General features: G+C 36.6%; 1 protein-coding gene across 6 annotated transcripts in view; it reads left to right on the plus strand.

The window, feature by feature from the left end:
• The window catches only part of tbxas1 (thromboxane A synthase 1 (platelet)), a 92,461-nt gene that overhangs the window by 29,442 nt on the left and 44,969 nt on the right, over positions 1-18,050 (plus strand). For all 6 annotated transcript variants that reach the window (XM_067390130.1, XM_067390134.1, XM_067390131.1 and 3 more), the window contains one exon: positions 9,453-9,546. In XM_067390130.1, coding sequence (XP_067246231.1) covers positions 9,453-9,546 — 94 coding nt within the window. The remainder of the gene's footprint in view (positions 1-9,452; positions 9,547-18,050) is intronic.

The raw sequence follows: 18,050 nt of genomic DNA on the forward strand, positions 1-18,050 counted from the left end.
ATGCGCTTTTATTGGTGCCCATTTTTAATAGGCTCTCACAATAGAAAAGAAATCAAATGTGTCATGGATGATCAAGAGAGACACTAGAAGAAGCTCAGAGCAATTATAGCCTGCACTTTTATGCCCGGCAGGATCAATGTGCGAGTCTGAGTGCTTCAGGAGCTGTTTGCTGATACTAACTTAAAGTCTGTCTCTGACACAAACAAACTGTCAGCAACATAAACTCTGCTACATTTCCGTAAACTGAGATTGAAAGTATGTTAGTGCTGTTGGATGCTGTAGCAAGTGAATACTGTAATTATGAGTGTCTGTGATTGTGTATGTTAAAGACAAGGAGAAAGTAGGCTCATGTATTCAGAGTTTTATTATGAGCATAAAGTCTGCAGGTGATTCTGGCTGTAATAAAAGTCTGATCGTAATATGCGATCATAATAAAAGATAAGTGTTCAACCATAGTTTATTTTGTTTTTACGGATTTTTTAAGGATGTGTAAGAGAGGTGTATCCGAAATGGGTTAGCATATATTGGAGCAAAACTCAAATAATTGCACAGAAAGTGTATAGAAAATACTGAAGAAATTGGTGTAGAATGCAGAATGTGCGTCAGTGTAAAATTAGTAAATTGACTTCTGCATTGTCTTTTGTTTTTATGAATATTTTATTTTTTTATATTTTGTTTAATGTTTATGCATCAGACGGTCAGTGAAAGGACTATCGGCTGCTATACATTTAAGTTTTAAGGTCACAAATAATTGTACAAATAGCAGTGAATGATAATTCACCATATAAATGGAAAATAATTTTTGAAGTTCCATCTGGAATTCATTTATAAATTAATTTGCAGTTATGTCTTTAATTTCTCCATACTTGCCCTCATGTCAAAATTTAAAAGAGAAACAAACTTTTGTCCCAGAAAGAAAGAGGAAGCTACTTTTACCTACAGTATACTGCCAAAAAAAAAAAAAAAAAAAAAAAAAAAAACTTGCAGAATATCTGAAAGTATCAGAAAAATGAACTTAATTCAAAAGGAATTCAAAAGTTTATTTTCCATGCCTGATTGGAAGATATATATTTTTTTTGTTTTAAGCATAAACTCATTTAATTTCTGAAAACAAGACTTTATATCTTATGTCATTTTGCTTCTCAAGTAAAAGTATTTTGTTTAGATATTTATAAACAAGAATAAATACTGAGTTAGAAAACCATATTTTGCAGTGTATTTATTTTTGTTTTAAGTGATGTTAGCAAGTTTGAAGGGGTCCTTGATTATGATTTCACATTTTTTAAAATGAGTTGGTGTGTAATGTTGCTGTTTGAGCATAAACAACATCTGCAAAGTTATGATGCTCAAAGTTCAAAGCAAAGGGAGATATTTTCTTTTCAATAAATCACTTTTTAAGGACTACAACAAAAAGCTGGGAGGGACTACAATAAGCTTCTTCTCGTGTTTGTGACATCACAAACCCCAAAATGTATATAAACCTTGCCCCCGAGAACACGCAACAAAGGGGGTGAGTCCATGTTGGGCTGCTTTAGAAAAGAGAAAGAGTTGTTGTAGTAGAGTGTTGTTGCCATGTCGTCATTTTACACCCGACTGCTTCACAAACGAGGGTCAGTTCAATGCTGGATTTGCAAAAGATTAACATGACGGCACATGCTATTCAATGAGCTGAATCAACCCCATAGCAGCTACATGAATTTATCCACTAACCGTTCAGAAACATCCAGTTGCATTCTAAAAGCTGTAACTTCTTCCTGAGTCTCTCCATCAGTGTCCGACCGGCCGAACAATGCAAGACAGAGCACCGATACTGACAATCATCATTTTGGCTGCGTGAGATTCTCCAGTTTTGTTGTTGAGCAAACAAAGTGCGAGCTGTTAAAGCTCCGCCCTCTTTTGGCCGTAGTTTGAGCATCTTGATTCTTAATCAGGGGGGAAAAACACTACTACAAAATCCACTACAAAATCTTTACTGCAACTTTTCAGTATCTCACCCCTCTTTCACCTCACAGTGTATCTCTCCTCCTTTATGACACTTTTGGCCTTAATGAGAACATTGGCTGGCCTGTTCCTTCCAAACTCTCTCTGAAAACAACCCAGCGAGTCCCTTGCTGTCAGTCAGACATGGTTGTCTCAATCTCTCCTTCTTTTCCAAGGACTGCTCATTCACCCCAAAGTTACAGGTCACCCTAAACACATAAATTTTAATGACTTCATGATGTGCAAGTTTAAACCAGAGCTCAGCAAACTATATCAACCTTGGAGACAGTTGTGTTTGTGAAAGTGTTCGGCTATACTTGTATGCACATACATTTTTTAAGTTGAAACATGTTTGATATGTTTGTGTCTGTGGCCAACAGTGAACCTTTCTTACCTTGTTGGACCTTTAAAATTCGAATTTGGGAAGGACAGTGTGTAAGGCTAAGGTAAATATTTAACAAGGAGGCTGGGTGTGAATTTTAGTGGTATTTTAAGGACTGTCTTCCACCCTGGCCTTTTCCCAGTATATTTAGCCTGTGGCACATCTCTCTCTCACACACAGCCCCTGGCAAAGGGGCTCAGAAATGGCCAGGCGTATTCACTGATAAGCTACATCAACATCTGTTTATCTAGCCTGGAGAGACACATAGAGGAGATGCCTCGCTGGATTTGTCAGTCAGCTCAGGCTCACATTGAACTACAATTGATCGTCATGCAGTGGTGTGCTGTCTTGTGTAAACTTAATTATCGTGATGTAGGTCTGTAGTCAAATAATTAAATGGACATATACTGTAGCTTACTATACAGAAATACTGTAGCATTCAAAACACAAGCATACACTCAGACTTGAGCTGCAAAAATGGGTTACTCAGATAGCATTATCATGGCATCAGAAACACAAGCACATTAATTTGTCTTTGAACATTTACACGTCAGCATCTATTCAGTGTTCAGCGGCATGACCAGCCATGATATATGGCAATGTGAGCTACAGTATGCCAGTAAACAGAGGTTATTCAATTGTTATACTCACATATTCACATGTGGTGTATAGAACCACATAAGTCTTAAACGGGACCTGTTATGCCCTTTAAGTTTTGATTTTGTTTTTGGGGGTCTTTTAGAATAGGTTTTCATGCTTAAATGCTTAAAAAACACATTATTTTCCCATATATTTTACATTATTACAGCACCTCTCATTAACACACTGTTTAGTCCCAGTCTCTATGAAGCCCCTCCTTCTGAAAAGCACAATGTGCTCTGATTGGACGGCTGGACCAGTGTGTTGTGATTGGCCAAATGCTTTGAGTGTGTTTTGGAAATGTCACGCCCCTTACCTTAAAGGTGCCCTAGAATTAAAATTTGAATTTACCATGGCATAGTTAAATAACAAGAGTTCAGTACATGGAAATGACATACAGTGAGTCTCAAACTCCATTGTTTCCTCCTTCTTATATAAATCTCATTTGTTTAAAAGACCTCCGAAGAACAGGCAAATCTCAACATAACACCGACTGTTACGTAACAGTCAGGATCATTAATATGTACGCCCCCAATATTTGCATATGCCAGCTTATGTTCAAGGCATTAGACAAGCCAGTATTAAAGTCTGGATCTGTGCACAGCTGAATCATCAGACTAGGTAAGCAAGCAAGAACAATAGCGAAAAATGGCAGATGGAGCGAAAATAACTGACATGATCCATGATAACATGATATTTTTAGAGATATTTGTAAACTGTCTTTCTAAATGTTTCGTTAGCATGTTGCTAATGTACTGTTAAATGTGGTTAAAGTTACCATTGTTTCTTACTGTATTCATGGAGACAAGAGCCGTCATTATTTTCATTATTAAACACTTGCAGTCTGTATAATGCATAAACACAACTTCATTCTTTATAAATCTGTCCAATAGTGTAGCATTAGCCGTTAGCCATGGAGCATAGCCTCAAACTCATTCAGAATCAAATGTAAACATCCAAATAAATACAATACTCACATAATCCGATGTATGCATGCAGCATGCATGACGAACACTTTGTAAAGATCCATTTTGAGGGTTATATTAGCTGTGTGAACTTTGTTTATGATGTGATAGAGTCGAGAGCTCAGGAGGTGGCGGAGAGCGCGAGCAATTAAAGGGGCCGCAGCCTGAATCGGCGCATTTCTAATTATGCCCCAAAATAGGCAGTTAAAAAAATTTATTGGGGTATTTTGAGCTGAAACTTCAGACACATTCAGGGGACACCTTAGACTTATATTACATCTTGTAAAAAAATGTTCGATGGCACCTTTAACTACGACATTCAACGTACTATGTCTACTAGCACAACTCAACTCATCCCTTTTTCGCATGTGCCTTGAGTGGGAATTATTTAAAAGGGGAATATTGTGACGTGTACGTTCCCAGAAGAAAACTCAAGAATACAATCAAGGCGATTCAGAGAGTTCAGGAACAGTGCTCAGTGATATACAGAATAACTCCCTTTGGAGTGAGCTTTTGCGCTTTGTAACTTTGAAAACTTTTTACATGAAAGATTACACACTACAGTTGAAAATGTAAAAAAAAAAAAAACACCTTTAAAATGATACTTTACCCATAAAGGAAAATTGTCATTTACTCACCCTCATGTCTTACCAAACCTGTTGAGCACAGAAAAAAATATTTAGATTTTTTTTTTTTTCTTTACAATGAGTGTCAATGGGGTCCAGTGTTGCTTGGAAGATCCAATGTTGCAAGACTAAATATTTGTGTGGACTATCTTTTTAAATTCACAGTAGCAAAAAAACAGCCTGTAAAATTCATCTTAATAAAGGGTCAGAGTGAAGGTGGAAAATGTAAAACTAGATTTTTGTTTGTGTTGCAAGAAACGTTTGCTAACAATTATAAGCAGACCTGAGTAAGAAAAAAAAATTCACAAAAGTGTATATTAGAGTGGCAAAATTAAAACAAAAGTGAAGTTTAAAGGCCCACTGCAGAGTGTTGGAATGCGCAGCATTATTCAATGTGTTGACGCAATTTCAGCTGAAACAGGAAGACAGGGCGATTATATAGAACAGCCCCGCCCCTTTTTTAAAATAGCCAATAGCGTTTTGTTTGTTACAGCTCGCCAGAGCCGTTAGACTCAGTAAAACCTCTGTTTCCTTCTAATCTCTAACCGTTTCTCCTCATAATGTCCTTTATATCACTTATATACAGCATTCTGTGCAGAATTCAAATGAATCCGATACCTTTTGTGGTCTGAGCTGTCTCTCGCATATGATCCACTCTTGTGTTCTTGTGTCCCTGGACCAGAGCAGAATGTGCTCACGTTGCGTCTGTTCATGTGACAAATGCAAAAACGGACTTCATTCGCGTCAAAGGATAGCATATTTACGCTGTGAATCGTTCCCTATTCTCTATATAGTGCACTATGTTCCATTCACCATGTAGAAACTAGTAAATGTGTGAGCAAGTGACCGATTTCAGCCGAGGCTTCAGCGTCTGTAAGAGTGTAGGAGGAGGCGGGACTTCAGATTCTAGAGAGCATTTGATTGGACCAAAGATTTGATGAGAAACCGAAGTGCCATGTGATGTCATGAAAATCCATGATCCATTTTAGCGGAAGTGAGAGATTAAGTTTTGAATGCTTATATCTCCTAAATGTGAATTTTGTCATTGTTTTGGAACACACCAGCATATTCATAACCTTAAGGCTAACATATTCATACTAAAAGCTAAAAAACTTCAATTTTGATTTCAGGGGGACTTTATGTCTGTTTACAGGTCTGATCCAAAACCTAGTTAACTTCCTACCTAGACAGCATTTAAGGCATCATAAACTTGCTCCCAACATGAAGGCAACATTATAGCTGTGTCTCATTTTGAAGATTGCGCCCTCCGGAGGTCATGTTTACTGGTCATCAAGCTTTTCTCATTCCAGAAAAGTAACCATTACAAAAAAAAAAAAAAATTCCTGGCGAATTACTGTTCTTTCTTTTTCTTTGGAATGTAATGGTTGCATTTTTAAAAATGAGACCGCCTCGATGTATGCAGCCAATAAAAGCACCACAGTATATCTACTAAGATATCTTCTTTTGAATGCATTGCACATATAAGAAAGTCCCATAATGCAACATGGTAATTATATCCAAGATGCCGAACAAGTCAAGAAAAATGGATAACAATTCCATTATTTGTGTTTACTGTGTATTTGATGTTCTTATTAGAGGATTGTATTAGCCTAGCAACATGCTATTGCCAAACTTTTAGCAAAATCTTCTGAATGTTGAACTCTCTTTTGTGTGTGAGTGACTTTTAAATGACCTGCTGTTAATGTTTGAGCTTTTCAGTTTAGTCACTTTATGGTTAGTTTTTGGTTAGAATGCTGTCTTTGAACTTATCTGCCTTCACAATATGGAAATACGCTACGTTCTGCTTTATATGGGCTGTGACACACTTCACTAACACCTGCTCTATAGAGCAACACATTAATTCTGATGTTCCCTTAAGAGGTTTTTGATTGAACTTCAGCAAAACTGGAACAAACTGTTGACAATGTTCCAAACTGCATGTTTTGAAGGACAAATCAACTTTAGTCCTGTTTTGCTGGAAGACTTTCACACAGCTATTGGGGATAAACCTGATCTCACACTGTTAAGCACTGTGGATGTCTTTCACATTAGTTCTTCTGTGTTCACTTAACCAATAATGAGTTGAAAGACTGGGGGATGTTTGTCTGGTTGTGGTGGTGAATATATTTGTGCTGAAGTGAGAAATGATTTTGAATCTGGACATGGACAGATTGGGCTGGGGATTCATCGTTTTTCAGTGCCGGACGAGCGTGTTAGGATGCGACGTGCTTCTGGGTAATTAAGAGCATGTCATAAAATGAGTTATCATTCCAGCTTTTTTTACAGCATGTGTTAAGACCCGTTCTCTAATCTGACAATTAATATGGTAATGAACTCCTGCCGAGCTGGAGATTATGAAAGAGATGGATGTCAGAATCTTTTGGTTACAGTACTTTTTTTATTTTTGAGGAAGATTGGTGGCAGTTACTTTTCACCACAGTGCTGAAGTCAGAGTCTGATATTTCCAGCCAAACACGATTAGAAAAAACATTCAAGAGTGTTTATTCAACTCTGAACACTTTTGACACTGACTTTGAGAATATACACTAGATAAAAATATCAGTGGACATGCCTCATTGAAGAATTGTCACAAAAAAAAAAAAAATAAATAAATAAAATAAAATTCTGACCTGTAATGAAAATGTTATTTCCGTTAGTTTTGGAAATATTTTTAACATTTTAAACATTTTTTTTTTTTTTTTGGAACAAAATGGTTGCTCAATGTAAATAAATATATTAAAAATAATCTATAAATAATATTTGGAAAATATATTTTTGTAGTTAATATGAAATGTTTTCACTATTATTGCATTGGCAAAGTTACTGATGGAATTGATGCCACAAAAGGGCAGTTAGAATTGTGTAAAACAAATAAAAAATAATTGTCATAAAACAAATTATTAAATTACTTTTTTGGGGGGTTCAGACGAAGGCTGAACCAATAAAATCTTTACATAAGACAAAAATAAAGTAGACTGTTTTAATGTGACCTTCATAAAACAAAGTTGAACTTTGTTAGTTTAAATAGAAATCAACTCTTGGGAAATTAAAGTGCCTGTAGTTGAAGAAAATGTGTTTCTTAACTTGCAAATGGTTTTAGGTGCACCAGTGTTAGCGATTATTTGCACATATTTGAATAAAGTACTCGCTGTTCTCTTTCTCTGGTGGATTATTAAGACATTTGTGTTTAACTTCTAGGGGACAAAAAGGCACTTTTTGAGAGAATAACGTCTCGTCATCTCCCACGGCTCACTTCAAAGTTAAAGTGGTCGAAGCACTGGTGTGTCAGCAGATGCAATCCTGATGCATAATGCAAGTCCCTTTTTCCATACTCTGAGGAAATGCAGCACTTGCCAGTGCTCTCCGATACAGCTTGTGTTTTCATGCCTTTGCACAATCCATCACTTACACCCCGTCTACAAGAAGCACAGGGTTGTTGTCACTGGGAATATTGTCCTGGCCCATTTGATGAAGAAAGCCCACTAAAGTATTGCCTTACTCATTGGGCCCAGTTATTATTAGTTATTGAGCTATTTTCACAATCTCTATTAAAAAACTTTCAAAATGATGTATGATTTGTTGGAATCGGAGAACAAATGACTGCGCTACACTTTTGTAGTAAAGTCAATTTTGAGAAAAATCGAGTTTTCTGAAGGTTCCAAAACCTAGCAACTAGCAACCATACCTTAAAATCCCGGTTAATAATACCTAATTTGGCACACACCTCATCAAAACCAAATATCTGTAGGATCTATTCAACTTTTTTTTCAATATTTTACTTAAATATTTTGAAGTAGCCTACTGAAATTCTGTTTATATGTGTATATCGGGATCGCGTCTGTGCATGTCTTCAGCATGAGTTTTGAAATCACATTTCATTGGTTCAGACTCATGCAATGATATTCACAAAGTTGGAGTGCTGCGTTTTAATACAATACCAAACTTGGACTAATGAGGAAGTTGCTGAGGGGAAGTGAGAGTGGTGAAGTGAGCAGAGAAAAACTGCATTTTTCATGGACAAAGGAAAGGTATTCCTCTCAGAAAACATACAAATAAAAGATACGTTTAGATGTTTAATTGCTATTTGGAGCAGTGGTATCACTAGATGAGGGTTTAATGAACAAATTTTTGTGAAAACCTCAAATTCGACCAATATTTTTGACTTGTTTTGCCAGTAGCTCGTAATTAACCAATGCGCATTCGGACTCATTTTGCCAGCACGGGCCACATATATAAATTATATTATTATTGTTTTTAAATGATTCATTTATCATACTGCAGTACTATTTAAAGGTGCAATATGTAATGTTTTTGAATGTAGTAAAGCATAAAAATATTCACATACTAAGTTCACATACAAACAATTATACAGCCATTTATTCTACTTTGAAATGTGTGTTCTGTGTCAGAATGTCTGTTTTTGTTTTGGTCTTTTTTGATCCCGCCCACTGCCAATTTACCCAATAGTATTTCGAAACCCCAGGTTGCCAGTTGGTGGAAAACACTGTGCATTGCAGCCACAGAAGCCAGCAAACGAACTGGGTCAGTGATCGCAGATTCTACTTGACCTAAAAAACCTCGGCATCCATCTAAAAAGCTCTATGACCAGCGGCATAGTAAAACATGGATAAATCAACTAATCAACTTATATTGTCAGGCTCGTCGCCTATCATATGACAAAGGGGACCAAAGAAGAAGAATAACATGTTCTGAAATGCAAGTTCATGTCAATTGCGCTCGTTCCTGTTTCATGTCCTCAATCTGGCAACCAGTGTGAGCATATGTGGTTTTCTAATAATGAGGCAAAATCAGTCAAGCTGCAGATGTTTACACTGAATGTCTTTGTCTTTGTTTTAATAGGTATTCCATCGCCCCTTTCTCCATCTTGGAACGGTGTGGCATCAAGCACCCAAAGCCCTTACCATTTTTTGGGAACCTCATGATGTTTCGAAATGTAAGACCTTTGGTTTATTTCATAATGAAACACAAAACTCATGTGCGCACTTTCTCACTCATACACACCTTGTACCGCCCTCCCAAAGCTGGAAAAATGATATTTCTCTCACTGAGCCTCACTTCATTAGATGTGTTCATTAAAGATGACTCACCGCTAATGACATCTAATGCCATGTGATTTCCAAACAGATTACCCTCTGTGCTGAATGATGTACTTTTACGGCGATAATATAAAAGACTGACGGGGAGAGTGGGTGGGTATAATATTGAAAAATTAATACTTTTAATTCCTCCTGTAAGTTTAATCTCAGTCCCAGGCTGAAATGTAGCAAATCAACAGCTACCTTGAGGATACTCATTTTTGTCTGTCTGTAGTTTAATGATAATGATTTGATGTGTATTATAGGAAATTAAGGCCAAAATTCCAATGCTGTAGGGCTGTTCGATTCCACTGAGAGGTTTAAAACGAGATTAATTTGTGAATGTGAACTTCCTGGATTCATCCAACAACCAATAAGGATGAATGTCATAAAAAGAACATTTCCGGCACTTGTTTCACCCTAAAAATCAAAAGAACAAACGAAAATGAGGCTTATTTTTGGACTATTATATGATGAAGGGGACCAAACATGTTCTGAAATGCATGTTCATTTTTCTATTCAACAGAATCCAATTGTTAATTTGTAATTTTAAATAAAAATCCTTTTTTATAGTATACTATATTGTGAGACAGTAATATAATATATTTTTTACTTGGAAAAATTACTTACAGCAATAAATAGTAATGATTTGAAAAAGGATTTAAGAAAGTAAATCATTTGGATGCATAACCTAAATGAGAATTTGTGCCCAATTGCAATGAAAATTAAAGTAAAAATTCCTAAATATTTTTATAATAATTTACAATAATGCTTTATATATATATATATATATATATATATATATATATATATAGATATATATATATATATATAATTAAATAAGTGTTTTTCTTTTGATTTTTGGTGAAAAATGACCAGTTTTTGGTTTTTGAGATTCACACCAGCACACTGGCATATTTTAAATAAAGCTTTGATTCCAACTATGCTGCAACTTATGCTGTTGAGATTCTCAGATCAATATGTTACTGTCAGACAGCGATGGTTGACTGGACAGCATGTCGTTCACAACACTCATTTCGTTCTGTCTTTCTATAACCCGCATATGACAGGGCTCCCTCTTCCTTCTCTCCCTCTCGGTCTGCTTGTCTGTTTCCCTTTATCCGTCCATTTCATCTCAATTCACGTTTTCCTCGTTGTGATTAAATGATATTAGATGGAAGTGAGAAAGGCGTAAATGAATATGCATGCATGCATAATTACTGTGTGTCTAGATGAAGCTCCCTCAGGTGAACTAAAGGTATGTGTGTAGAGTTTTGCATGCTGTTGTGCACCCTTTGTCTGTGCGTATTAGTGTGTGTGTAGAATCGTGCACACGTCAGCAGACTCAGTCTCACAAACAGTGGTCTCCAGAGCATTGCTCCAGCAGAATCCTCTGACCCACTTCTACAGGCCAACCTCTCAGCTAAATCCTGTAGGTCTGTGTGTGCGACTAGATGCACATTTTGTGTTACTGGCACTAGAGACACAGGCGCAATCCCCTCTCAAGAGGCAGGTGACTGCATTTCAAGTTAGAAATTCAGTGAGATGCAAAAGAGGAAAGGGGAGATGTTGAAAGAGAGAAAGGAGTATGGAAGAAAGGCATAGTCTGTATTTGGGATTGATGACTTGGTTTCTAGACAACCTTACACCTAGAAGTTGCATAAGGTCGACCAATCAAGTTTTGGAAATAGTCTGATTCCAGTTTTGTGTGCATTAGTTTCTAGTACGAATATACAAAGCAAATGCATAATGACTGGTCAATGGGACAAATGGGAGACTAATGGATGGGTAACACAGTCAGTTTAACTCTAATTTATGAGTAATGCATGTACATAACTGGTCAAAAGGTTTGAGGTTGGTTTTTTTTAATGTTTTTGAAAGAAACCAAGGCTGCATTTACATGTATGTGATCAAAAATACAGTAAAACAGTAATATTGTGAAATATTATTACAATTTAAAATGTTTTCAAATGTAATTTATTCCTGTGATGAATTTTCATCATCATTACTTCTGTCATCAGTGTCACATGATTCTTCAGAAATCATTCTAATTATTACTATTACTATTTTTACTATCAATGTTGTATATTTTTGTGGAAACATTTCTTCAGAATTCTTTGAATATAAGGTTCAAAAGAAGATCTATTACAAAACATTACAATAAAGACATTATAATTATCTTTACTGTCCATTTTAATCAATTTAAGGGGTTACTTCACCCAGAAATGAAAATTCTATCATGAATTACTCGCCCTCATGTCGTTCCAAACCTGTAAGACTTTCATTAATCTTTGGAACACAAATTAAGATCTTTTTGATGAAATCTGAGAGCTTTCAGTCCCTCCATAGACAGCTACATGATTACCACTTTGATGCTTCAAAAATTTCATGAGGAGATTAGAAAACTAATCCATATGAATTGAGTGGTTTAGTCCAATTTTTCTGAAGAGATATGTTTGCTTTATATGATGAACAGATTAAATTTAGGCTTTTATTCACATGTAAACATTCATAAACGCAGACATCAGCTGTGGTAAATGGAAGCTCAAGCATGTTTGCTTGACACGGGCGAGAACCAATGAGGTTCATTCTCGTGTGTTACGCAGCATGTTTGAGCTTCCGCAAGGAGTTTGTTAAAAGCCTAAATTTTGTTTGTCTTACTGACGCCAAACGTTTGAACAGTACTTTACAGTGGCACATAAGACAAATTTTTACCTTGAATGTAGCTATATTCTTGAGAGAAGGAGATGTGAGGCAGTAAGGAGATAAAACGACAATGATATATTTGGAATGATTTGAAGGAAAAAAGAAAGAGTAGAAAGGGTGTGGAGGAGGATCATGGGTAACAGGAAGTGATGTACAGAGATGAACAGTGTCTGGGATACAAGGGCAGATTGAGTCACATTTAGAGACTAGACGACAGAGTCTCTCGCAACCCACAGCAGCACATTATCATGACACACTCCATTACCAAATACAACACTCACAGACATGAGATTTGGTCCATTTAAGGTCCTAAACAACCTAGATGCAGTTGCTCTCTCTCTTTCTCTCTCTCTCTCTGTTTCCAGCACACATGCACTTACTTGCTTTTTCTTTATCCATAGGGGACCTATTTGGAAAAGAGGATTTGTCTTGGTATTTTGAAATAAAAGAACTGCCGTATTGTACTGTATGTAGACATTGACTTAATCTAACATTCACAATGTAAAGCTTCCTCCCTAGTGCATCAAGTCTATTTACTGAAGCTAAGATACAAAAACAGGCAATTGTTGAAGCAGGTTATAAAAAAATCTTAACAGAATCCGTCCATGCTACAGTTCAAAATTTGTAGTTAAATGAATTATTATCAATGTTGGAAACAGTTATGCTACTTTATGTGCTGTTTCGGGATTCTTTGATGAATAGAAGGTTCAAAAGGACAGCATTTACTTGAAACCGAAATCTTTTATAACATTATAAATGTCTTTAATTTCACTTTTGGCCAATTTAATGCATCCTTGCTGAATATAGTTTAAATTTCTTTAAAAAAAAAAACTTATTGACCTCAAACTTTTGAACTGTAGTGTACATTCAGTATTTAGCAAGTTGGCAAGTTAGCCTGCTTTGATTAAAGGTGCCCTAGAATTAAAAAATGTATTTACCTTGGCATAGTTAAATAACAAGAGTTCGGTACATGGAAATGACATACAGTGAGTCTCAAACTCCATTGTTTCCTCCTTCTTATATAAATCTCATTTGTTTAAAAGACCTCCAACGAACAGGCGAATCTCAACATAAAACCGACTGTTACGTAACAGTCGGGCTCATTAATATGTATGACCCCAATATTTGCATATGCCAGCCCATGTTTAAGGCATTACACAAGGGCAGCCATTACTAAGATCTGGATTTGTGCACAGCTGAATCATCAGACTAGGTAAGCAAGCAGGGACAATAGTGAAAAATGGCAGATGGAGCAATAATAACTGACATGATCCATAATAACATGATATTTTTAGTGATATTTGTAAACGGTCTTTCTAAATGTTTTGTTAGCATGTTGCTAATGTACTGTTAAATGTGGTTAAAGTTACCATCATTTCTTACTGTATTCACAGAGACAAGAGCTGTCATTATTTTCATTATTAAACACTTGCAGTCTGTATAATGCATAAACACAACTTCATTCTTTATAAATCTCTCCAACAGTGTAGCATTAGCCGTTAGCCACGGAGCATAGCCTCAAACTCATTCAGAATCAATGTAAACATCCAAATAAATACAATACTCACATAATCTGATGTATGCATGCAGCATGCATCACGAACACTTTGTAAAGATCCATTTTGAGGGTTATATTAGCTGTGTGAACTTTGTTTATGCAATGATAGAGTTGAGAGCTCGGGAGGGGGCGGAGACCGCGAGCAATTAAAGGGGCCGCAGCCTGAATCGGCGCATTTCTAATTATGCCCCAAAATAGGCAGTTAAAAAAATTAATTAAAAAAAATCTATGGGGTATTTTGAGCTGAAACTTCACAGACACATTTAGGGGACACCTTAGACTTATATTACATCTTGTAAAAAAATGATTAATGGCACCTTTAATACTTTTCAAATGCAAAAAGGTTAGCCAATCACAACAAAGGTTATTTGCATATGCAAGTCTTATGTGGAAAGAAAAACAGCCTGTTTAAAGGTGCAATAAGTGATTTCTGAAAAATAATGTTGATATTTGAAATCACCAAAACAAACATGCCCCTACCCAAAAGGATCTTGATAGCTACGCTCCCAAATTCACAAACACGCTATGCAGCTCAGGCACCTCCCCCCTTATGAGTGTATACACCCCTTACTGCTGATTGGCTACAAGTGTGTTTTAGTGCTCGGTCCGATCCACTTTCAGCCGCATTTTTCAGAAATTGCAGAGAGTCAGAGAGAGCCAAAATGCTCACTAAAAGCTAAATGATGCCTGATTCATTTTGCACACAAAACTGGTAAGCACTTGCAAAAATTGCAAGATCCAATCAGATTGCATAATTTATAAGCTAGAGTCTGCATGCAAAGGTTTCTTAGATCTTGGAACTGATTTGCTACTTTTAGTGCTTTTGGGGAAGAAATAATTACTGGATTTGACAAGTTTGCCAGGTTCATGGCATTGAATCATTGAAAGATATGTAGAGTTTTGTTTGAGGCACATGGTAAGTAGATATCTAGCCAGAATTTTAGAGTATGCTTTGTTTTTTGAGTAATATCTTTAAATAAATTACTTTAACTTTTGGACAGGCAAAATATGTGAGTTCAAAGCCACAAAAATATGTGACTTCAAAGCCTACATAAATTAATCTCATTTGCAGAGACTACTGATTTTTTCAGTATCGCTCCATTATCAATTTGACATCTATTTCAGATTTATTCACTGGTAAATGTATTACACAGACACAAAAGAAGATAGTTTGAACGTCAGTAGGGTTTAATTTTCTACTCTAACCCGTTGACTTTCAATGTATGGCCAAACCAATTTTATTTTTGGGGTGACCTATCCTTTTAAATGTTCGCTTCAGGAGGAATGGAATGGAATAGAATAAAATAGAATGGAATATGGCCACTTCCATTGTCTTTATTTCACAGGTCTATCCTTAAAAGGGCATATCCCATACCTTCCTTCACATTCTCTCGAGCAACACACTGAACATCTCCCTGCATGACTCTGAGTGACATGAGAGATTATTACCGTCTGAGACAAAGAGAAGCAGCACAGTGTTCAGACCTGCACAGAGGTCAAGGTCATGTATGTGCTAGAAAAAAGTGGCTAATCTTTTTAAGAGAATTCCAATAGGATTGCTGACCGTCCGCTTCAGTCAGGCCTGCCGATATTGATCGTATCCATCCGAGATGAATCCCCAATGAAGCCAAAGCCAGGGGTGGCTCATTTGTTTGAAGTGAGCCTCTGGTCTCCTGTTTAACTTCAGCACTGCCAGATGCACGCGCAGCCTCTTCCGTATGACAGAACAGTAATAAAGGCTGAAGGAGAGGACATCAGGACGGAAGGGCACACCCCACTGCTTAATGCTCACTGAGGAACACACACACACACACACACACACACACACATACGTACGTCTCTGCCTAATGCCCACCAGGGAAACTGCAGGAATGGTGGGATGAAGAAGGGAGGGCAAGCAGTTTGGTGCCAGCACTGTCGACTCCTTCATTAGTAGAGACAGCAGAGCCACCGGCTGCCATGCATACCAAACTAGCACTCTTTATGTGTGTGTGTGTGTGTGTGTGTGTGTGTGCGTTTAATAGTCAGTACTTGATTTTCATTGTTTGCTTTGTTGTGTAACTTCTTAACCATATCCCACCAGCATCTATAAACACAGTGCAATCTCAAGCCTTATGTGCAAAGTTTAATATGTTCTTCCATTCTGAATGGGGATATAATAGTATTCCTGTTATTGTGTTATGGTTATGGATATTTCAGGATAATATTCTCAGTAGACCTCAATAAACCTTCAGAGAGCCCATAAACCAGGAAAGCCAAGTGCAGTCAGTGTCTGCTCTGTACTGACCCCTACTGGTACATAAGTGCATTCACTCCTACAGTAATCACCTACAGCAGAGATGTCCAAACCTGCTCCTGGAGTGCCTCTATCCTGCAGAGTTTAGCTTAATTAGCTGGCTTAGGTGTGTTTAATTGAAGTTGGAGCTAAACTCTGCTGGACAGTATCCCTCCAGGGGCATGATTGGACACCCCTAACCTTTATTACATTATTAAAAGCCACAGTGACAGATCTCTATTGTGCATGGAAGTCTTAGGCTGCATCTGAAATGCACTGTATAAAAAAAATCCCAGTAAAAGTAAAAAAAACGGTTGCCAGAACTTTACCGTAAAAAATACAGTAGCAACATTAAAAAATATATAAAATTTAAATTTACGGTACAATAACGCATTTCATTAACTGATAATGTTAATTTACCAACCTAATGAAGTGCTAATATCTGTTTTGTACCTTTATAATACACTGACAGTCACCAAACACAGTGGTGATAAGAGTCACATGATGAATCAAAGTTCATCACAAGCAGCTTTTCCACAAGCTGAGAAGAACAACACTAACATATAGAAGGTGCACACAGTGTCATTCACACACACACTAAACACCATCATGGTAACATGCATGACATTTTAAAAATGCAATAAACATTAATTTAACAACATTAGATGTAACATAAAACCCTAATGTACATAACTGATTAGAAAAAAATGAGAAAAACTAAGAAGGAACAGAGTTATTTCAGCGTGTCACACAGGGAATTGTGGGAATGTCAATTTACGGTTTCTCACTAAATTTTACAATGAATTGTTATTTTTCACTTCCAAAAACTGTGAATTTAACGGTATTTTACCATAAAATTACATTAAATGTATCTATTACAGTTATTCACCGTATATAGTATTTACTTTCTGTAAACCAATTGACAGTTTTTCACTGCAGCATTTTACAGTCTTTTACTGTTAAAATCAAAAAAGTCATTTTTTACAGTGTGGCATACTTCTCTAATAGTAGGCGAAAAGCAGTATGCGACAGAAGAAGTATATGTCCGAATTCATGGTAAAAGAGTAGGCAAAAAGTACCCGGAAGACCTACTACATCTGGCAAGATTCTGAAGTGTGCATATGATGGACACTTTACTTTCTCATGAGGCCATGGGAGCCAAGTGTGTCCTATTACGTCCCGCAGTACTACAAACCACACCCCTACTAATTATGCCCCCTACCTCAAGTTACGCCCCCCTACAAGGAAAATTTGGAAAGCCTCCCACTAAAAATACTGATGACGTCAATAGTACTGCTCTTCTTCTACTTCACTTTCCTTGCTTTTTAAGCTTAACTATCGTCACCTAGTGATAAGGCTTACAGATTGTATAGCATAGCTATGACGCTGTAGTCATCCTGTTTGTTTTCGTCATCTTTTAAAGTGTTTTAATTATGAAACTCTACAGTAATTTTTTTTTTTTTTTTTTTTTATGGAAGGGGTAGGTTTAGGGTAAGGTTTAGGTGTGACAGACCCTTCTCACAGGAGAGATTTGTGAATGGCAGTGAAGCAGTGCAACTAACGCTGGTAGTACACGCGATAATGACAACATGCCGCGTGTATGTCCAAATTGTATTCATACTATATAGAGCATACTTTTTTTTAGCAGTCGTAAAGTAAGTGCTTTTTCAAAATAAGTACCTACTCAAGAAAGTATGGGTTTTTAGACGCAGCCTTATTAGTCTTATTAGACAGACAGTGGTATCCAAGAAAAGACAGAGCTGAAATAAATAATCACTTTAAACAATGTAATGGTAAAGCTGTGCAAATGTTTGTGAATATGC

The sequence above is a fragment of the Chanodichthys erythropterus genome, chromosome 7, assembly GCF_024489055.1.
Source record: "Chanodichthys erythropterus isolate Z2021 chromosome 7, ASM2448905v1, whole genome shotgun sequence".
In the NCBI taxonomy this organism is placed as follows: domain Eukaryota; kingdom Metazoa; phylum Chordata; class Actinopteri; order Cypriniformes; family Xenocyprididae; genus Chanodichthys; species Chanodichthys erythropterus.